Source organism: Scyliorhinus torazame, chromosome 10 (assembly GCF_047496885.1).
Source record: "Scyliorhinus torazame isolate Kashiwa2021f chromosome 10, sScyTor2.1, whole genome shotgun sequence".
Classification (NCBI taxonomy): Eukaryota; Metazoa; Chordata; class Chondrichthyes; order Carcharhiniformes; family Scyliorhinidae; genus Scyliorhinus; species Scyliorhinus torazame.
This window is the reverse complement of record NC_092716.1, coordinates 202,301,805-202,324,663: the sequence shown is the minus strand read 5'-3', so window position 1 is coordinate 202,324,663 and position 22,859 is coordinate 202,301,805. Positions and strand designations below refer to the sequence as shown.

At 43.8% G+C, this 22,859-nt stretch overlaps 1 protein-coding gene and 1 long non-coding RNA gene across 2 annotated transcripts in view; one reads left to right on the top strand and one right to left on the bottom strand.

The window, feature by feature from the left end:
* Nucleotides 1–1,812: 1,812 nt before the first annotated feature.
* On the top strand, nucleotides 1,813–16,028 carry LOC140384508 (uncharacterized). The gene is made up of 2 exons (XR_011933073.1): nucleotides 1,813–1,919; nucleotides 15,305–16,028. It is a non-coding gene; the product is annotated as an uncharacterized lncRNA (long non-coding RNA).
* Nucleotides 15,849–22,859, bottom strand: part of eif3m (eukaryotic translation initiation factor 3, subunit M) — a 64,941-nt gene continuing 57,930 nt past the window's right edge. Inside the window, exons 10-11 of the mRNA XM_072466264.1 lie at nucleotides 17,369–17,429; nucleotides 15,849–16,099 (exon numbers count right to left, since the gene is read on the bottom strand). Of these exons, the coding sequence (XP_072322365.1) occupies nucleotides 15,979–16,099; nucleotides 17,369–17,429 (182 nt within the window). The 3' untranslated portion in view covers nucleotides 15,849–15,978. The remainder of the gene's footprint in view (nucleotides 16,100–17,368; nucleotides 17,430–22,859) is intronic.

Sequence of the window (22,859 nt, the reverse complement as noted above, 5' to 3'; positions counted from 1 at the left end):
TATCTGTCCAGCCCCCTCATGATTTTGAACATCTTTATCGAATCTCCTTTGCCTTCTTCTCTCTAAGGAAAACAGTCCCAACCTCTCCTAATAACTGAAGGTTCTCATCCCTGGAAACATTCTTGTAAACCTCTTCTGCACTCTCTCCAATGTGTTCACATCCTTACTGTAGTCTGGCACCCAGAAATGTACACAATACTCCATCTGAGATGTAGCTAGTGTCTTGTGTAAGTTCAGCATAGCCTCTTGGCTCTTCTACTCTTTTAATAAAGCCTATATGCTGTCTTAACTGCTCTCTCCATCTGTCCTGCTACCTTCAATGATCTATGCACAAATCCACTCGGGTGCCTCTGTTCCTGCACCCCCTTAAGAATTGTATTCTTTAGTTTTTTTTTAAAGATATTTTATTCCCAACACGTGTCATAGAATCATAGCATTTACAGTGCAGAAGGAGGCCATTCGGCCCATCGAGTCAGCAGGAAATCAAGTAAAGTGTGGCCTCGGCAAGGAGAAATTCCCAGAGGCCAAAATAAAACCAAGTGCCGTTGAATAGTGGGGTGTTTCTCGGCAGTTGCATGCCCAAACGCAGACTTTAATAATTGTGTGCTGAATCGTGCCAGTTTACACTGTTTTTCTCCCCACAGCTGCTGCCTGACCTGCAAAATTTCTGGATTTCCCCATGTGATTCACCTGTACCCCAATCCCACTTTTCTGCTTGTTCATACTTTTTTTTTTGCCATATTTTTCTCATTCAGTTATCTAATTATCTCTTTAACGAAGAGCACTTCAATAATGGCTTGTGGCAGTTAATTCCAAATTCTCACTACCTTCTTTATAAATATATTCTTTTTAATCTGCCCTTTAATTCATTGTGCATTGTCAAGACCTCTTTCATTCGTCAACTTCCCATTGTTAGATCCATTCACCCTACAGGAAGTAACTGATAGGCCAGATTAGCAGTAATTACAACCATGTTCCTGAATCCAGACTACCCAAGAGCAAAGCCATGGGGGAAAGTTGTGTGTGTGTATACATGTACTGGTGATCGAATCCCATGGTTAAAATAAATTACAAAATATGCTGCATTTCACTCTTGTAGTTCATGATATCGTCTGAATCCTTTAAATAGATTACTGCCTTGTAATCCACTTCCATTTATCCAGTATCCTGTGTATAACTTTGAAGTAAGCACCCAGCTCTGTGTGCACATGTATGTCCATCTTCTATCCTGGCTTCCTTTCCAAGGCCTGAAATATATTGGTCATTTGGGATTTTCCATCACTAACCAATAAAAGACTACTAACAGTCTCACATGATCAATTTATCAGAGCCTGTGTGACTAAGTGCAGACACAGACATGAACTTTGTGTGTATTTCTCTTTACTTCTGACAGGAAACGGTCCCCAGTAGAAATAACTGAAATAGCTCATCGGAGACCAAATAAGGTGAAATGCAGGCAATTTTGTTTCACAAGTTGGTATTTGTTCATCCCTATGGTAATTAGCACTTGTTAAGCATACTAAAATATTCTGGTATTTGTCCATCAAAGATATTTCAGATGATTCTTCAGTTCTCTGAAGCAAAATAAGATCAAAGCTTACATTAGAATAGGAAATTGTCTAGTGAATGGATGAACAGTGAAGTATCTCTGATTAAACTTGAATAGCCATAATTCTCAAGGTCAAATACAAACTAGCAGTTCAATGACTTCAAAATTAGCATCTGGAGAATTTCAAAGTTTAGCATATTGAGCATAGTTGTAACCATTTCCTCTCTGTCACTCAGATTCTCCCACTGCTAAAAGGTTGAATGACACTTTTAATACCTCCAGTGTTGCTCTTTACCCAAAGAGGAATTCCAATGTGGAGTGGAATGCAATAGCACGGACATTTTCTGACTTTTTAGAGCCACCAGAGCAGGTAAGTAGATTTTAAAACATCATTCCAAACCTTTGGTGAGTTAATTAGAGAGAAATATGTAATTTTATATGCAAACAGCCAATTTATGACACAGATGGGTTTCAGAAATATTGGGAAGTACATTAGCACCATATTTATTTGAAGATGATATAGAAAGGAATAGAATATAGAGATAAATAGGGATATTGTACACATCAATAAGGCCATATCTGATACATCAACAAGGCTGAAAGAAAGGGGGGAACGTGATATGCAGTCTATCCTGTACAAAGCATCAAATGCCAAGGAAAATAGAACTTTTAAAAAAATGTTTAAAAATCCAAGACTATACCTCTCAAAGTGCCATCGCAAGAGAATATAGTTTGGAAAATACCTTAACAAATCAAGATGTATTATATATCAAAAAGGTATTGCTTGGAATATTCATCCTTTACATTTCAAAGTGTCAAATGTATTTTTTTTAAATGCCACCGATTTCCAACTGGTTTGTTAACCAGGGGCAACTGGATATTCACAAGCAGCTGCAAATCTACAGGGAAACTATTAGCTTCTACTGATCTCAGGACACGTAATTCACTTTAAGCTAAACGTTGTGATCTTAAAAGGAATGGGCACAGTAAGAGGTCTTACAACATCAGGTTAAAGTCCAACAGGTTTATTTGGAATCACTAGCTTTAGGGGCTTAGCTCCTTCATCAGGTGAGTCACCAAATAAACCTGTTGGGACTTTAACCTGGTGTTGTAAGACCCCTTACTGTGCCCACCCCAGACCAACGCCGGCATCTCCACATTAAAGGAATGGGCCATTTTACATCTAGCTCCCATCTTATTAGTGGAATAATTGTATGTCGTATTTTAACCTGCCATCATAAAACAGTGCATGTTTTGCACTATGAGCAACACCAAGAAAGTTCAATTTTCGGATATAGATGATATATACGACTGAAAAAGAGTTCAAGAACCAGCAGATTAATTCTTCTAAAAACTCTTTGACCAGGTTGGAGTCACAAAAGAGCTGGGCTTGAATTTTTCACCCGTTGGGCGCAGGCACTCGCAAGCCCAGAAACAGGCGTGAAATGTGTTCCCAGCCACTGTCGGCCCCAGAGCACAATTTCACACTGGCTGGCCGATTAACATCCATTCAGCGTGAAACACACTCTGAAAGGCTGAGAGCTGCTGGGGAGGGCCAGTGGTGAGAAAAGGGAGCGTGCAGACTGGTGCTTCCAATGTGCACCCTCATGGGGGACAGCCACTGCAAAGCTGTCTGAAGGAACTGCTGACCTGTTTTTAAAGAAATCAGCAGAAAAACTATTCCACAAGTGTCTAGGCAGCAAAATCATACACATAACGCAGTCCCCAGCCACATCTATTCATTTTATTTTGGCCCCGACCTTCCTGGCATCCTGTCCTGGATCAAGGTTGCCTTGCCATTCGGCCCGCTCACCAATCGTAAAGATAGATGGGCAACGTAGTATCCCAGTCAGTTGCCGTTTTAGTTAATTTAAATTGGCTTCTTGATGGTTACACCTGCCGACCTAACTATTTGCATGAGAGTACGATGACATCAGGATATGCCCCCAACATCTTTTCACGGGATTTTACATGCTTCTGGGTAGGACATTCACCTGAACCTTTCATGTAAAACTCTGGCCCTGGTTCTGTGAGGTTCAGTTCAATCCGATCTGGTTCCACCAGCAACATGTCTTACAGCCTTGCTCAGTATATTAAGTTGTGGATAGTAAAAGCACAGGAAAGATCCTATACAGATACCTACCTCTTTAACTAGTGACAGCACGTCTGTGACAAATAGCTCTTGAATGAAACAGCCTTCAAACTTTGGCAATTTGGTATTGATGGAATACGTTTTGTGGAGCCTGAAGGCAGAGGCTATGTTTATGTGAGCACCCTTTCGATGACAAACCTGTTTGTGACCTATGTCAGTGTGATACTGAGGTAACTAATGAGGGAGTGGCCAAGAAGCCACTTGCTTTTAAACTTAGAAATCCAGTCCAGCATGTGCCTACTTCATATAGGGTTTTACTTCAGTCATGCTAATTTAACATATACCGGTCTAGTATTTCTAATAGAGCTTTAATAGAAAGAGGCCCTTTGGCATATCGTGTCAGCAACCAGCCATCAAGCACCTATCCATTCAAATCCCATTATCCGTCACTTGGTTCGTAATCTTGTATGGTATGGCGTTTCAAGTGCTCATCTAATTGCTTCTTAAATGTTGTGAGGGTTCCCACCTCTACCCCCCCCCCCTTTCAGATAGTGAGTCCCAGATTCCCACCACCTTCTGGGTGAAAAAGTTTTTCCTCAAATTCCCTCTAACTCCATGCCCCCTGGTTATTGACCCCTCTATTAAGGGGAAAAGTTTGGTTCTGTCTGCCCTATCCATATCCCACATAATTTTGTATACCTCAATCAGGTACCCCCCCAGCCTTCTCTGCTCTAAGGAAAACGACACCAGCCTCTCTTCAGAGCTCTGACACTCCAGCCCAGGCAACATCCTGGTGAATCTTCTCTGCACCCTTTCTAGTGCAGTCACATACTTCCTATAGTGTGGCAGCCAGAACTGCACGCAGTATATCTGTGGTTTAATAGGCATTTTATACAACTCCACCATAACCTCCCATGACTTGGCTAATAAAGGCAAGTACCCCATCTGTCTTCTTAACAACCCTGTCCTGCTGCCTTCAAGGATCTTTGAGCATGCACCCCAAGATGCCTTTTTCTGGTCCTCTGTACTTCATAGCATCCTGCTGTTCATTGTGTATTCTCCTGTCTTGTTTCTCCCAAAATGCCTCCTTGCACTTTTTAGTGTTAAATCCCATTTGCCACTGTTCTGCCCATCTGACCAGCCCATCTATATCGTCCTGTAATCGGAGGCTTTCCTCCTTGCTATTTACACCATCAATTTTCGTGTCATCTGTGAACTTACAGATCATACCCCGAATATTCACATCTAGATCATTAGTGTACATTGCAAACAGCAAGGGACCCAGCATCAATCCCTGTGGTACACCACTGGACACAGACTTCCAGTCAACAAAAAATCCCTTTGGCCATCACCCTCTGCCAATTTTGGATCCAATTTGCCATGGATCCGATAGGCTTTTTTTTTTAAGAAAACATTTCATTGAAGCATTTGTAATTTTCAGTTTAACAAATTAACATTCTAAACAGCCTAGCCCGACACACGAAAAAATATTACAATAACATAACCAACTACACCTAGCTCCTAACTACCCGTATATTGGATTGCCTGTCTCTTATTTTACACTGCCATGCCTCTCATTTCCCCCCCCCCCCCCCTCTTTCTGCTGACGTTCAGATTTTCTTACAAAAGTCGATGAATTAGAGGGGAGCAAACCCCTGAATTAAACCTCTCAATGCAAACTTAATCTTTTCCAGCTTGAGAAACCTTGCCATGTCACTAATCTACACTCCGGACTTTGGAGGCTCCGAGTCCCTCCAGCCCAGCAAAATCCGTCTCCGGGCCACCAAGGAGGCAAAGGCCAAAACATCGCCTTCTCTTCCCCCCAGGCCTCCGGATCCTCCGATACCCCAAATATTGCCATTTCTGGACTCGGAGTCACCCTCCCTTCCAGGACCTCTGACATGATGTCTGCAAATCCCTGCCAGAATCCCCTCAACTTCGGACGTGCCCAGAACATGATTACGTTGTTAGCAGGGTTACCCCCACACCTATCCTCCACTTCCTCAAAAAACCTACTCATCCTCAAAAAACCTACTCATCCAGGCCAGTCATACGAGCCCTATGAACCACCTTTAACTGGATGAATTGACTCTTCAAGGCCTTTTCCCATAGTCCGACTTCCAACTCCCCTCCAAACTCCTCCTCCCACTTCACCTCCCCAATAGGGACCCCTTCCCTCTCCATCAACTCCTTATGCATCTCCGAAACCCTCCCCTCCCCAACCCCTGTTTTTGACATCACCTTATCCTGTAGTCCCCTTAGGGGGTTGGCGAGGAAAGTTTGGAACCTGCCTCCAGACAAAGTACTGAAACCTGTTCCCACCTGGCAACTCAAACTCCTTCTCCAATGCCTCCAGGCTCGGGAAGCCCTCCTCAATGAAGAGATCCCCAAATCTCTCAATCCCTGCCCGCTGCCACCTCCTAAAGCCCCCGTCTAAGTCCCCCCAGAACAAACCGGTGATTATCACAGATCGGTGACCACACCGACGCCCCCTCCACTCTCATTTACTGTTTCCATTGTCCCCACACCCTCAGGGCTGCCAACACCACCGGGCTTCTGGAGTACCGAGCCGGCGAGAACGGCAGGGGCGTCGTTAGTAAAGCCTCCAAACTTGTACTCTTGCAAGATGCCGCCTCCACTCACTCCCACACTGACCCCTCCCCCACTATCCACTTCCTGACCATCGCTATGTTGGCGGCCCAATAATAGTTGTTAAAATTCGGACGGGCTGCGCCCCCGTTCCAAAAGTACCGTCTTCACCCTTGGGATCTTACCAGCCCCGAGATTGCCGCGTTCAGCTTCCTGAAAAAAGCCTTAGGGATAAAAATTGGAAGGCATTGAAAAACAAACAGCAACCTCGGGAGGACTGTCATCTTCACAGTCTGTATCCTCCCCACCAATGACAGCGGGAGCATGTCCCACCTATGGAAGCCTCCTTGCATTTGCTCGACCACCCTGCCCAGATTTAACTTATAGAGCTGACCCCAGTCCCTAACCACCTGGATCCCCAGGTACCTAAAACTCTTCCCCACCACTTTAAACGGTAACTCCCTCAGTCTCCTCTCCTGCCCCCATGTCTGGATCGCGAACATCTCGCTCTTACCCATATTTAACTTGTAGCCTGAGAACCGATCAAATTCTTCCAATATCTCCATAATTCCAGGCATCTCCCCCCCCCCCCCAAAAACGGGTCTGTTATGTAAAGGAGCAATGGCCACCACCGGAAGTCTAGGCTTTTATCTTCTTGATCAGTCTCCCATGTGGGACCTTGTCTAAAGTCTTACTGAAGTACATGTAGAGAACATCGACTGCACTGCCCTCATCTACACATCTAGTCACCTCCTCAAAAAATTCAAATCTGTTAGAAATGATCTCCCTTAACAAAACCATGCTGACTATCCTTGATTTGATCCTTGCCTCTCCAAATGGAGATTAATTCTGCCCCTCAGAATTTTTTCCAATAATTTCCCTACCAGTGAGTCTAACATCAATGGTAGGGAAATTATTGGAAAAAATTCTGAGGGGCAGAATTAATGACCTGGTTTTTCCCTACTCGCTTCTTGAATTCCGGTACCATATCAGCTGTCCTCCAGTCCCGTGGCACCTCTCTGGCAGCCAGAGGATTTGAAAATTAGTGTCAAAAGCCCCTGCAATCTCCTTCCTTGTCTCCCACAGCAGCCAAAGATACATCTCATCTAGGCTTGGGGATTTATCCACTTTTTAAACCCGCTAAGATCATAAACACCATCTCCCTCTCAATGCTAACCTGTTCAATTATAGCACAGTCCCTCTCCCTGCTTTCTACCTACACCATTCTTCTCCATAGTGAACACAGGTGCAAAATACTCATTTAATACCTCATCCACATCTTTCGGCTGCACATAGATTGTCACTTTGGTCCCTTATGGGTCCTTCCTGGTCATCTTCTTGCCCTTAATATACTTTTTTAAAAATATATATTTTATTGAAGTTTTTCAATCAAAGATTTTCCGTTTTTACAACTTAATAGAGGAATATACATGAAACGTTATTTAAATAATATATTAAACTAACAACATATGGAAAAAGAAATAAACAAAAAGCAAATATCAACAACTAAGAAAAAAAACAAGAACACGGAACAATCCTCACCCCCCCCCCCGGGTTGCTGCTGCTGTTTTTTCTGTTTTTCCATTATCGTTCCGCGAGATAGTCAAGGAACGGTTGCCACCGCCTGGTGAACCCGAGCCAATCCTCTGAACGCATATTTTATTCGTTCCAGTCTTATGAACCCTGCCATGTCGTTTATCCAGGCCTCCACGCCCGGGAGCTTCGCTTCTTTCCACATAAGTAGAATCCTTCGCCGGGCTACTAGGGACGCAAAGGCCAAGACGTCGGCCTCTTTCGCCTCCTGCACACCCGGTTCTTCTGCAACCCCAAATATAGCCAACCCCCAGCTTGGTTTGACCCGGACTCCCACCACCTTTGAGATCACTCTTGTCACACCCTCCCAGCACTCATGCAGTGCCGGACACGACCACAACATGAGTGTGGTTCGCCGAGCTTCCCGAGCACCTCCCACACCTGTCCTCCACCCCAAAAAACCTGCTCAGTCTTGCTCCCGTCATATGCGCTCTGTGTTAAATTGAATCAGGCTAAGCCTGGCACACGAGGACGAGGAATTTACCCTACTTAGGGCATCTGCCCACAGCCCCTCCTCAATCTCTTCCCCCAGCTCCTCTACCATCGCCTCCCCCTCGTCTCTCATCTCGGAGGGAATGATATGCACCTCTTGTGTAGTGCCTCGTGCGTCTCCGTTTTTACCACCAGGCCCTGTATCTCGTCTTCGTTCTCGGCTGCCTTTGCCTTCACTCCACAGAGCTCCATCGCCTGGACCTTTTGTGTTTCCTTTAGTCCCTCGATTGCCAGTAACATCAGCGCCAGCACCTCTTTCTTGAGCTCCTCCACACATCGTCGGAGGAACTCCTGCTGTTCCGGGCCCCATACCATCTGGGCTTCCCCGGCCGCCATCTTGCTTCTCCCTTCTCTTCTCTGCCGCTGCTCCAAAGGATCCTCCGCAATCTGGCCACTACTGTCGCTCCTTTCCATCCACACCCGGGGGTCTCCTTCCTTTGTCACCTCACACTGGGTTTGGCCGCAAAAAATTTCCGTTGGGGCTCCCGATAAGAGCCCAAAAGTCCGTTGAAACGGGAGGTGCCGAAACGTGCGGCTTAGCTGGTCATCGTCGCAACCGGAAGTCCCGCCCTTAATATAATATAAAGTTCCAAAGTATTTTTTCACACTCCCTTTCGCTCTCCTAATTTCTTTTTAAGTACCCTTCTGTAGTTTCCAGGGCTTCCCCTGTTTTGACCAGTTTATGCCCACAATTTAAAGTTGACTTTGTTTTGCTAGTTTGGTCACAGTACCATTTTGAGAGCTGAACAGTTTGAAAAATTAGTCTGGAATTTATAATCTGGCTGGTGTCTTCAGAGCCCAGAAGAAACAAAGGATCTCCTTTCCCAACTGATTTAGAAAGTGGGATTAGGCTGTTGAGTTGGATGATCAGCCATGATCATAATGAATGGCGGAGCAGGCTCAAAGGGCCAAATGGCCTCTTCCTATCTTCCTCAGAATCCTCACCTTGTCCATCAGATGAGACTATGTTTTGGCACACGCTTAGTTTCCATACTCAATAAATACCTAGCTATTAATTCCCTTCCCCATCCTGTCTGTTTTGATCTCCTTTTTTATCCTTGTATTGTGAAATGCAAAATCAGTCATAGGTAGTGTTTTACAGTTATATCTTTTTGGATATCAACTGTGAGTTTTTCTATTCACAATGGCCTCTGCACTGTTTATTTATTATTCTCCATTATCATTAGAGTGTTCGTATTATTTCCTTTTAAATCTGTATTGGCCACTTTGCCTCTTATGGAACTGCCTCCCCCACTTCATAAAAACTGAACGTTTTACTGTCTGTTTATAACTCAGGCCATAGGAGACTGCATGCTTTATTAATTCACTTCTGTGAAATTCTATATCAACCTCACCTAGGTTAAAATAATATGAGATCTTCCTACAAAACCTGAGGATGTAACTCTAATCTCAACTTGAGCATTAGCACCCTTCGAATCATAGAATCTTACAGTGAAGGCCATTTGGCCCATCATGCCTGTGCCATCTCTCAAAAGCACAATCCATTTAGTCCGACTACACTGTTCTTTCACTGAGCCCTGCAATATTTAAGTAAAAATCCAATTCTCCTTTGAAAGTTACTATTTAATCTATTTTCACCATCCTTTCAGGCAATACACCCCAAATTATAACAACTTGATGAGTAAAAACATCACCGCCTGCATGTTTGCCAATGATTTTAGATGTGTTCAGTGGTTCCCAACCCTCCTGCCACTGGCAAAATTTTCTCCTTTGAATCTATTCTTTTCACCTCTTGGTAGTTGATGGCTTTCCCACTAAATCTTCAACAGAAATGTAAACCGATTTCCCACTATGTTTTTGCCCCGGGTCTAATTTACCAACAAATTCGAAACCATTCTTCTCGTAAGCCGAGTACATAGGGGCTTTTCTTAACTGGGACCACTAAATTCCTATCTTTCAAATACATTTTCAGGATATAGGTGTTCACATCATAACATAAGAACTAGGAGCAGGAGTAGGCCATCTGGCCCCTCGAGCCTGCTCCACCATTCAATGAGATCATGGCTGATCTTTTGTGGACTCAGCTCCACTTTCCGGCCCGAACACCATAACCCTTAATCCCTTTATTCTTCAAAAAACTATCTTTATCTTAAAAACATTTAATGAAGGAGCCTCTACTGCTTCACTGGGCAAGGAATTCCATAGATTCACAACCCTTTGGGTGAAGAAGTTCCTCCTAAACTCAGTCCTAAATCTATTTCCCCTTATTTTGAGGCTATGCCCCCTAGTTCTGCTTTCACCCGCCAGTGGAAACAACCTGCCCGCATCTATCCTATCTATTCCCTTCATAATCTTATATGTTTCTTTAAGATCCCCCCTCATCCTTCTAAATTCCAACGAGTACAGTCCCAGTCTACTCAACCTCTCCTCGTAATCTAACCCCTTCAGCTCTGGGATTAACCTAGTGAATCTCCTCTGCACAGCCTCCAGTGCCAGTACGTCCTTTTTCAAGTAAGGAGACCAAAACTGAACACAATACTCCAGTTGTGGCCTCACTAACACCTAATACAATTGCAGCAGAACCTCCCTAGTCTTAAACTCCATCCCTCTAGCAATGAAGGACAAAATTCCATTTGCCTCTTTAATCACCTGTTGCACCTGTAAACCAACTTTTTGCAACTCATGCACTAGCACACCCAGGTCTCTCTGCACAGCAGCATGTTTTAATATTTTATCATTTAAATAATAATCCCTTTTGCTGTTATTCCTACCAAAATGGATAACCTCACATTTGTCAACATTGTATTCCATCTGCCAGACCCTAGCCCATTCACTTAGCCAATCCAAATCCCTCTGCTGACTTCCAGTATCCTCTGCACTTTTTGTTTTACCACTCATCTTAGTGTTGTCTGCAAACTTGGACACATTGCCCTTGGTCCCCAACTCCAAATCATCTATGTAAATTGTGAACAGTTGTGGGCCCAACACTGATCCCTGAGGGACACCACTAGCTACTGATTGCCAACCAGAGAAACACCCATTAATCTCCTCTTTGCTTTCTATTAATTAACCAATCCTCTATTCCTGCTACTTTCCCCTTAATGCCATGCATCTTTATCTTATGCAACAACCTTTTGTGTGGCACCTTGTCAAAGGCTTTCTGGAAATCCAGATATACCACATCCATTGGCTTCCCGCTATCTACCGCACTGTTAATGTCCTCAAAAAATTCCACTAAATTAGTTAGGCACAACCTGCCCTTTATGAACTCATGCTGCGTCTGCCCAATGGGACAATTTCCATCCAGATGCCTCGCTATTTCTTCCTTGATGATAGATTCCAGCATCTTCCCTACCGAAGTTAAGCTCACTGGCCTATAATTACCCGCTTTCTGCCTACCTCCTTTTTTAAACAGTGGTGTCACGTTTGCTAATTTCCAATCCGCCAGGACCACCCCAGAGTCTAGTGAATTTTGGTAAATTATCACTAGTGCATTTGCAATTTCCCTAGCCATCTCTTTTAGCACCCTGGGATGCATTCCATCAGGTCCAGGAGACTTGTCTACCTTCAGCCCCATTAGCTTGCCCATCACTACCTCCTTGGTGATAACAATCCTCTCGAGGTCCTCACCTGTCATAGCCTCATTTCCATCAGTCACTGGCATGTTATTTGTCTTCCACTGTGAAGACCGACCCAAAAAACCTGTTCAGTTCCTCAGCCATTTCCTCATCTCCCACTATTAAATCTCCCTTCTCATCCTCTAAAGGACCAATATTTACCTTAGCCACTCTTTTTTGTTTTATGTATTTGTAGAAACTTTTACTATCTATCATATTCTGAGCAAGTTTACTCTCATAATCTATCTTACTCTTCTTTATAGCTTTTTTAGTAGCTTTCTCTTGCCCCCTAAAGATTTCCCAGTCCTCTAGTCTCCCACTGATCTTTGCTACTTTGTATGTTTTTTCCTTCAATTTGATACTCTCCCTTATTTCCTTAGATATCCACGGTCGATTTTCCCTCTTTTTACCGTCCTTCCTTTTTGTTGGTATAAACCTTTGCTGAGCACTGTGAAAAATCACTTGGAAGGTTCTCCACTGTTCCTCAACTGTTTCACTATAAAGTCTTTGCTCCCAGTCTACCTTAGCTAGTTCTTCTCTCATCCCATTGTAATCTCCTTTGTTTAAGCACAAAACACTAGTGCTTGATTTTACCTTCTCACCCTCCATCTGTATTTTAAATTCCACCATATTGTGATCGCTCCTTCCGACAGGATCCCTAACTATGAGATCCTGAATCAATCCTGTCTCACTACACAGGACCGGATCTAGGACCGCTTGTTCCCTCGTAGGTTCAATTACATACTGTTCTAGGAAACTATCGCGGATACATTCTATAAACTCCTCCTCAAGGCTGCCTTGACTGACCTGGTTAAACCAATCAACATGTAGATTAAAATCCCCCATATTAACTGCTGTACCATTTCTACATGCAGCTGTTATTTCTTTGTTTATTGCCTGCCCTACCATAATGTTACTATTTAGTGGCCTATAGATTACTCCTATCAGTGACTTTTTCGCCTTACTATTCCTGATTTCCACCCAAATGGATTCAACCTTATCCTCCACAGCACCGATGTCATCCTTAAATAACAGAGCTACACCACCTCCCTTACCATCCACTCTGTCCTTCCGAAAAGTTTGATACCCTCGGATATTTAACTCCCAGTCGTGACAATCATGAAGGTGATTGTGGTGCTGCCAATGGTGCAGTCCATATAGCAACATTGCTTCCAGTGCAGTAGGTAGGGAGTTCCACCATTTTGACCCTGCAAAGATAAAATAAGTGATATGTGTAAAGTCTGGATGGTTTGTGACTCAAGGTAAACGTAGAGGTTATGGTGTTCCCACGTTCCAAATGTCTTTCTAGGTGGAGTTCAGATTTTGAAGTTGATACAGTGTATTCTATAGGTATTATATATGCTAGCCCTGGTGTAGGTGGTGATTTGGCTTCATTCATATACCGCTGAGATAAGCATATTTAAAATCCAAATTGTAATCTAACTATCTATTAATTCAACTACGTTCTTCTAATTTGTTTCTACTTCAAACCCATGAAAAGAACATTTAGCTAAATTCCTATCTAAATCCTGTCCATTCTACTCTTCATTTAATTGAGATTTTTAAAATCCACATAACATTTTTACTCCTTTCCCTGCAAAACCAATGCTTGCATTTTCCATTCTCACTTTATATTCCACATTTTCTTTTGCTACACCATTTCTTGGTCTTGCTGTACAATAATGTATTCATACTCAGCTGAGTGTGTGGAATACAATCTGTCCTCTGACTTCCATCACTACTGCTTTATAGCTGTCCAGGAAGTGCTTTGGGAGGCTCATCGGATTTCTATTCTCTCTTTGTAAGAAAGCATCCAGCAACTCAATAGTATGATTCCATTAAAGGTACTTAGTGGATAATTATTGCAACTGTATTTTGGCACCCTGTCACTCATTGTTCATCTTACAAGATGGCCTATTAGAAACTCTATACAGCAAGAAAATACTACTTTTTTTTACATTGTTTAATCCACTAATGGAATATATTTTGGCCAGTGCAACAGCCATATATTTTGGCCAAAGCAACAGCCAAAGTTCTACTGGCATATAGCTAACAACATTATGACCATTTGTAATACATGCCAATTATGGTAACAAATTGGAACTGGTTACCAAAAATGATAAATACATTCTGAAGAACTCTGTTCAACCAATTCTCACATTTTAGACCCAATTAAAATCTGAAATAAGCGCAGATGGTCACAATATGAACTATTAGTATTTATCTTGTTTTCTATTCTCTTTACATTGATGCTTCTAATTTGGAAGGACGTCCTTGTTTTTAAATCCAAGCTGAATTATAACTTCATTGTCTACATACGAGGATTGAGTACCTAGCTGTCAACAGATTAGTCAAGAATTTAGAATATTAGAGATTGCTGCCCCAAAATTGTCTAATTCAGAAGCTCACATTTTAAACCATAAAACATTTCAAAATATAATCTTGCATGGGAGACCATTTGATAAATTTATCAAATGAAATTCATTAGGACTTCTCACCATACAGAGTGCATAGAGAGTTGTACGCTGTCTCGCACTACAATTTGGATTTTAAACATGTTTATCTCAGCAGCCAAATCACCACCTACACCAGGGCTAGCATATATACCAATAGAATGCACTGTGCCAATTCCGAAATCTGTGAACTCCATCACCTAGAAAGCCAACATTTGGAATGTGGGAACACCATTAAGTCATAAACCATCCAGACTTGACATACATCACTTATTTTATCATCACAGGGTAAAAATGGTGGAATTTCCTACCTACTCCATTGTGGAAACAATGTTGCTACATGGACTGCATCATAGGCAACACCACAATCACCTTCATAATGTGAACACCTATAAATTGAAAATGTATTTAAAAGATAGGTCCCAGTTCAGTGTTCTCTAAGAAAAGCCCCTATGAATGGTTTGGAAATTAGTGGTAAACCTTTCAATTAGGAGCTGGGCATTTTCTTCCTCCTTCGCTATTGCAGCTGTTACAAATGAAAATGTTTCAGTCTTCAGTATGTTATCTTCACCCACAATGGGAGATTTCAGGCACATTTTACATTCATGGATTTGAAATGGATGAACAATTGTGGAATGTTCCTGTATTTTGTGTGAATCTCTTCCTTGGCGATGTGTAAACTGAAAAAATGCCCCTGCCCAATTTGGATGTTAACCATTTGGGTTGGACTCCAATCCCGAACTGGTGTCATTCGTTGTCTGGTGTCATTAAGAGTCACTGATTGGCTGTGGACAGAAGTTCTGATGATGATTGGTGCAACTGTTAAAGAAAGCTTCAGGCAGTAAAACTATGCTCGATCTCAAGCTAGAATTTAGGCGGGAGTAAAGCCCAAGATTATTAGCCTATTGTGAGAATCTTGTAAATGAGTTTTATTTCAAAATATGTCTGTTACATTTAGGAAAAGCCATGTTCAACCTCCAGCGAATGTTTCAAGATTCCCTATTCACCTGTTTCAATGAAATATCAGGGACAGTTTGCAGAATCTTCCTCCACTTCTTGCTCCCAATCATGCTTTGATCCTCCGTCATCAGCGATTAAGCTACCAGAGTTTTCCATATCCAACACTATACCTGACAGTCAAGAGTTACTGTTTGAGGAAGAATGTGATTCTCAGTATTCCACCATTAAAGGACAGATTAACAAAATTGAGAGGTTTCTCAGTTTGGACCGGCTCAAGCATACAAGGAAAAGGAAAGCTGACGATAGCATAGCTGAGAGTATAATCAAGGTAACACCAATTTAATGTCTATTCTGCTTGTGTACACTTTGCTGTTACTTTCGAACTAGAAAAGCATAATTCTGGGAGACAATATTTTCATAGATGTTCTCTTGTTAGTGAATTGACATGTTATGGTTGAATATTTTCAGATGCAATTTAGATTTGTTTCACACAAACATTAAGGATAAGACTGTGCTGCCAGACAAATAAAAAAACAAACAGATAAAGCATACTGTTTTAATGAGATAGTTGGGCCATACAAATTACAGATAGGATGTTTTCTCAAATAGCTGTTGAGTTTTTAAAACAAACTTTTATTCTGACAATGACAAGTCCAGACATTTTATTGGACTTTATGTGGTGGAAATGCTGAGGAGGCTGTTCCGCACCTGGTTCAAGTTCTGTTTCCAGGAGTTAAGGCTATCATACAACTGCTGCCACTGCTGTTTCCCAAAGGTTCTGTGTGTGGTGTGACTATAATGAGAAGAGGAAAAACAGTAAACTACTTACATTGTTGATTACTTGTTAAATAAAGGTTTTAAAGTAAAGCCTCACTCAAGATCACTTTGTTTGCATTGATGTACAAATACTGTACTTTCAATCAAGCTATAATGGTCCTTTGCCTAAAGTCTCACTGTAGGAGTCAATTGCAATCAATGCTGATAACTCTGCTGCACTGAGCATGTACGGAGGACTGTTCTGGTGGACATGAAAGATCCCATGGTACTTATTCAAGAAAAAGCAAGGAGTCTCCTGATCAACATTCATTCTTCCATTGACCAATACCAGACTTATCATTCATCATTGGGGCAGCACAGTAGCATTGTGGATAGCACAATTGCTTCACAGCTCCAGGGTCCCAGGTTCGATTCCGGCTTAGGTCACTGTCTGTGCGGAGTCTGCACATCCTCCCTGTGTGTGCGTGGGTTTCCTCCGGGTGCTCCGGTTTCCTCCCAGAGTCCAAAGATGTGCAGGTTAGGTGGATTGGCCATGATAAATTGCCCTTAGTGTCCAAAATTGTCCTTAATGTTGGGTGGTGTTCCTGGGTTATGGGGATAGGGTGGAGGTGTTGGCCTTGGGTCGGGTGCTCTTTCCAAGAGCCAGTGCAGACTTGATGGGCCGAATGGCCTCCTTCTGCACTGTAAATTCTATGATAATCTCATTACCATTTGATTTCACTGTGCATACAGTGGCGCTGTATTTTCCTATGCAAAATATACAACGTAAATTGTCTGTTCAGATGTGGACCAAACAAAAGGCTGTGACTTATGAAAGCAATATAATTCAAGTGATAAGAGGATGTCTAAATTAAATCTTGGTCTTTGAGATTGTGTATAATATTATAGAGGAAGAGTACGGTTCAAATTCCAAACAGATGAGCACTCCTCATTTTTCAAAGGTTTATCTTTAAATGTTTCTAGTTAAATTTTTCCTGTAATTGCATAAAGGAGTTTCAATCTTTCAGCCAATAGATGCTGCTACTTTTCTTCATAAACATACCAGACTTGTGTTTTATATAGCTCATTCCTGCACTTGGCCTCAAATCATACAGATAGCAATTCAAACAAGTTGTCTCATTGGAACAAAAATAAGTAATGTGACCTTAAGTAACTAAGGGCTAGGATTCATGATTTGCAGCTTATCCAAACCATGATCACTTAAAGCAGTGACTGGGTATACCGAGTGTATTTAATATTTTAAAAATTTCATTCAATGGATACGTTTTGATTAAGATGGCCTTACCTTACAACTACTTTGCGTTGTGTTTGATCAATCTTGCAGTATACCATCTTTGTCCGAACAGCTGGAAAATATAATTTTTTAAAAACACATTTAGAAATTCAAACATTTGTAAAGTTAACTTCTGAAAATATTCTTTTTAAAAAAGGATATTTTATTCCAAACACATTCAACAAAATAACACAAACTTAACATCCAATCAATGTATAGTTTGTACATTTTCATTTTTTAATCTCGCTCCCCGACAAACAGTTCCTCAAATATAGCCTCGAACGGCCCCCATCGTACCTCAAAACCCCCTTCTGATGCCCTTGAGGCAAATTTGATTTTCTCCAATCTGGATATTAGTACAGATCCCCCAGCCATGTCGTAATCCCCGGTAGTGTAGTCGACCTCCAATTCAACGGTATCCGTCTCTGGGCAGGGAGGTATAGGCCATGACATCTGTCCCCTTCCCTCCAGCACCACAAAGATCGCCACCATAGGGTCTGGCTTCATCTCGACCCCTACAATCCGATAGCCCCGAACACCACTTCCCAAAAGTTGTCCAAACCCCCAGACATGTGAGCATGATTCGCCGGCCCCCTCCCACACCGATCTGCTACCCCCAGAAAAAAAAACACTCATCCGAGTCATGGGGACCCTGTGCCCCATTTTAAATCGTGTCAAACTCATTCTCCGCAGGAGGAGGTTGAGCTCACTTGCCACATTACCTCACACCAAAGTCCCCCAACTCTTCCTCCCATGTCCTCTTGATCCTAATGTCTTACCCTGCTGTTCCAACCACTCATATATATCCCCAATAAATTAGGGAGATAGAGAAAGCATGTAAAAAAGGCAATATCACAATAATCATGGGCGACTTCAATATGCACGTGGACTGGGAAAATCAGGTTGGTAGTGGATCCCAAGAAAAGGAATTTGTGGAATGTTTAAGAGATGGTTTTTTGGAGCAGCTTGTGGTAGAGCCCACTAGGGAGCAGGCAATTCTGGATTTGGTGATGTGTAATGAGGCAGACTTGATTAGGGATCTTAAGGTGAAGGAACCTGAGGGAGCAGTGACCACAATATGATAGAATTTATCCTGCAGTTTGAGAGGGAGAAGCTAGAATCAGATGTAACGGTTTAATATTAAATAAGGGTAACTACAAAGAAAAGAGGGAGGAGTTGGCCAGAGTTGATTGGAAAAGGAGACTAGCAAGGAAGCCAGTGGAACAGCAATGGCAGGAGTTTTTGGGGGTGATTCGGGAGGCACAGCAGAAATTCATCCCAAGGAGGAGGAAACATGCTAAGGGCAGGGCAAGGCATCCATGGTTGACGAGGGAAGTCAAGGACAGCATAAAAGCAAAAGAAAAAGCATATAAAGTGGCACTGATGAATGGGAAGCCAGAGGATTGGGAATCATTTAAAAGCGAGCAGAGGACAACTAAAAAAGCAATAAGGGGAGAGAAGATGAAATAGGAGTACAAGTTAGCTAGTAATATAAAAGAAGATAGGAAGAGTTTCTCTCAATATATAACAGGTAAGAAGGGGGCAAAAATAGACATTGGACCACTGGAAAATGTGGCTGGAGAAGTAATAATAGGAAACAAAGAAATGGCAGACGAACTGAATAGTTACTTTGCATCAGTTTTCACGGTGGAAGACACCAGTGGGATGCCAGAGCTCCAGGAGAATCAGGGGACAGAGGTGAGTGCAGTGGCCATCACTAATGAGAAGGTTCTGGGGAAACTGAAAGGTCTGAAGGTGGATAAGTCATCTGAACCAGATGGTCTACACCCCAGAGCCCGAAAAGAGATCCCTGAGGAAATTGTGGAGGCATTGGTGATGATCTTTCAGGAGTCACAGGAGGCAGGAAGGGTCCCAGAGGACTGGAAAGTGGCTAATGTAACACCGCTGTTTAAGAAGGGAAGGAGGCAGAAGATGGGAAATTATAGGCCGGTTAGCCTGACTTCGGTCATTGGTAAGATTTTAGAGTCTGTTCTTAAAGATGAGATCGCAAAGTACTTGGAAGTGCGTGGTAAAATAGGACTGAGTCAGCATGGCTTTGTCAAAGGGAGGTCATGTCTGACATATCTGTTAAGAGTTCTTTGAGGAGGTAACAAGGAAGTTAGACAAAGGAGAACCAGTGGACACGATTTATTTAGATTTCCAGAAGGCCTTTGACAAGGTGCCACATAGGAGACTGTTAAATAAGTTAAGAGCTTATGGTGTTAAGGGTAAGATCCTGGCATGGATAGAAGATTGGCTGACTGGCAAAAGGCAGAGAGTGGGGATAAAAGGGTCTTTTTCAGATTGGCAGCCGTTGACTAGTGGTATGCCTCAGGGTCTGTGCTGGGACCACAACTTCTAATGATCTGGAAGAAAGAAGGAACTGAAAGCACTGTTGCTAAGTTTGCAGATGATACAAAGATCTGGAGAGGGATAGGTAGGATTGAGGAAGCAAGGGGGCTGCAGAATTTATCATAGATCATAGAATTTACGGTGCAGAAGGATTTGGACAAGCTCGGAGAGTGGGCAATGAAGTGGCAAATGAAATATAATGCGGAAGTGTGAGATTATGCACTTTAGATGGAGGAATTTAGGCATAGATTATTTTCTAAACGGGGAAATGCTTAGGAAATCAGAAGCACAAAGGGACTTTGGGGGGGGGGGGGGGGGGGGGAAAGAGTCCTTGTTCACGATTCTCTTAACGTGCAGGTTCAGTCGGCAGTTAAGAAGGCAAATGCAATGTTAGCATTCAGGTCAAGAGGGCTGGAATACAAGACCAGGGATGTATTTCTGAGGCTGTATAAGGCTCTGGCCAGACCCCATTTGGAGTATTGTGAACAGTTTTGGGCCCCGTATCGAAGGAAGGATGTGCTGGCCTTAGAAAGGGTCCAGAGGAGGTTCACAAGAATGATCCCTGGAATGAAGAACTTGTCGTATGAGGAACGGTTGAGGACTCTGGGTCTGTACTCGTTGGAGTTTAGAAGGATGAGGGGGGATCTTACTGAAACTTTCAGGATACTGCGAGGCCTGGATAGAGTGGACATGGAGAGGATGCTTCCAATTGTCGGAAAAACTAGAACCAGAGGACACCATCTCAGACTGAAGGGACGATCCTTTAAAACAGCGATGAGGAGGAATTTCTTCAGCCAAAGGGTGACGAATCTGTGGAACTCTTTGCCGCAGAAGGCTGTGGAGGCCAACTCACCGAGTGTCTTTAAGACAGAGATAGATAGGTTCTTGATTAATAAGGGGATCAGGGGTTATGGGGAGAAGGCAGGAGAATGGGGATGAGAAAATATCAGCCATGATTGAATGGCAGAGCAGACTCAATGGGCCGAGTGGCCTAATTCTGCTCCTACGTCTTATGGTCTTATCTGAGAGCAGCATTTTCTCCAGAAGTGTATACTACTGTACCTGAGGGAACAAAGGCAGCTCCTTACTCGCAAAGTCCTGCAACTGCCGGTACCTAAACTCACACCCCTTGGTAACTCAAACCTCTCCCTCAGCTCCTCTAACCCAGCAAATGGCCCCTCCGCAAACGTGTTCCTGACTCATACTAACTCCTCCTCCCTCCAGCAATTATACATCCTATTCATCTAACCCAGTGTGAACCTATGATTCCCACACAACGATGTCAGACATGTGACCCAGTTTAAAGTGCCTCCTCAGCTGTCTGAGAACACGCACGAACAGACTCAAAAACAGCTTCTTCCCCCACTGTTACCAAACTTCTAAACAACCCTCTTATGGACTGACCTCATTAACACTACACCCATGTGCTTCACCAGATGCCAGTGTTTATGTTATTTCTTTTCTTTTCATGTACTTAATGATCTGTTGAGCTGCTCGCAGAAAAATACTTTTCACCGTACCTCGGTACACGTGACAATAAACCAATCCAATCCAATCCTCTGCTCTCAAACTCTTCAAGTAAGCGAACATCCGGGATGATTTAATTGGCCCATTTAGACTGTTGACATTCCACACCATGATTCTCACCAAACTGTTCCGCTTCCCCTCCCCCTAGAGCCTGCCATCATCACCCTTAGGCTCCCCCCCCCCCTCCCCACCCAGCCCGAATTGGACCCACCCAAGATGCCCCTCCCCCTCTGCCCTGCCCATGACCAAACTAATCTTCCATAACTGCCTCGTCGTCTCTCTCTCCCCCCAACCCGCCACACTGGCTAACCACGGCAGCCACCCCCCCCCAACTCCATTCACCACATTCTTTGCTAGTGTGGCGGCTCCCACCTGAAGGCCCGCCCCCCCATAAACCCAGCCCTGCCCTCTCAATAGTCGACGAAGCAGCTGGTGGGCTTTCTGACCGAGAGGTTCACCCAGCAGAGGAAGAAGAATCTGGAGGACCGGGCGAGGGTGATGGATCCGATAAAGGTGGGGATCGATAGCCTGCAAACAAGGCTGGAGACAAAGCCAGGCGATCCAGACAGTGGGGGAGCACGAGGAGCCGTTTGCCTGGATGGCAGCCCAGTTGGGGTTGATGCGGGATAATCAGAGGCGGCTGCAGGAGAATGTGGAGATCTTGGAGAACCTGTCCCTCAGGCAGAATTTGAGGATCGTGGGGCTGCCGGAGGGCAGCGAGGTAGCAGACGCTGGCTCGGATGTTCAAAAAGCTGCTGGGAGAGGGGGGCTTTGAACGACCCTGGGAAGTGGACCGAGCGCACAGGGAGCTGATGAGGAAGCCGCAGGGGAACGAGCCGCCAAGGGCGATGGTGGTGCGCCTGCACCTATTCCTGGACAAGGAGCGGATCCGGAGGTGTGCCAGGCAGATGAGGCGTTGTACCTGGGTGGGCAATGAGCTTCGCGTATATCATGTCCTTACCGCCGAGCTGGCCAAGACGAGAGCTAAGAAAGGGGTGAAATTTGGCGTGCTGTACCTGGCGTGCATGTGGGCGACCTATAATGGCCGTGAGCGACCTACAAGGGTCGTAAGCTGTACTTGGGGACGCTGGAGGAGGCGATAGAATTTGTCAGAGACAATGGACCGGCAGGAGAAGGGGGACATTGAACTTTTGAGGAGATGCACACTTTCTGTTGCTTTGGGTTTGATTTGTATAATTTTGGGGCCATTTCGGATCAGCGGGGTAGAGATACTAGGCACCATGGGCTACCAGGCTAGCTGGGCGGGCTAGTTCATGGAAGCACAGTGGGAGTGAGCAGGTGGTTAGCGTGTTGATGGGGGTTGGGGTTCTCTGTGTGGTTTGGGGGGGGGGGGGGGGAAACTGCTGACTGGGGAGGAGCTTTTACAGTGTGGTATGGCGAGGGTCGATGACGGTGGGCATTCGAGGGGGGCCCCGACGAGGTGCGGGACATGGGCTGGAGGCTGGCCCAAGAAGGGTTATGGTTGATCTGCGGGGGGCCCCCCGACCAGGCTGGGCCGAAGGACCTATTCCCGTGCTGTACCTTTCTTTGTTCTTAGAATGAGAGAGGGTTGAATGGGCCGGTCAAATGTGTTCACACATTTAAAGAATTTAAAAACAGACGT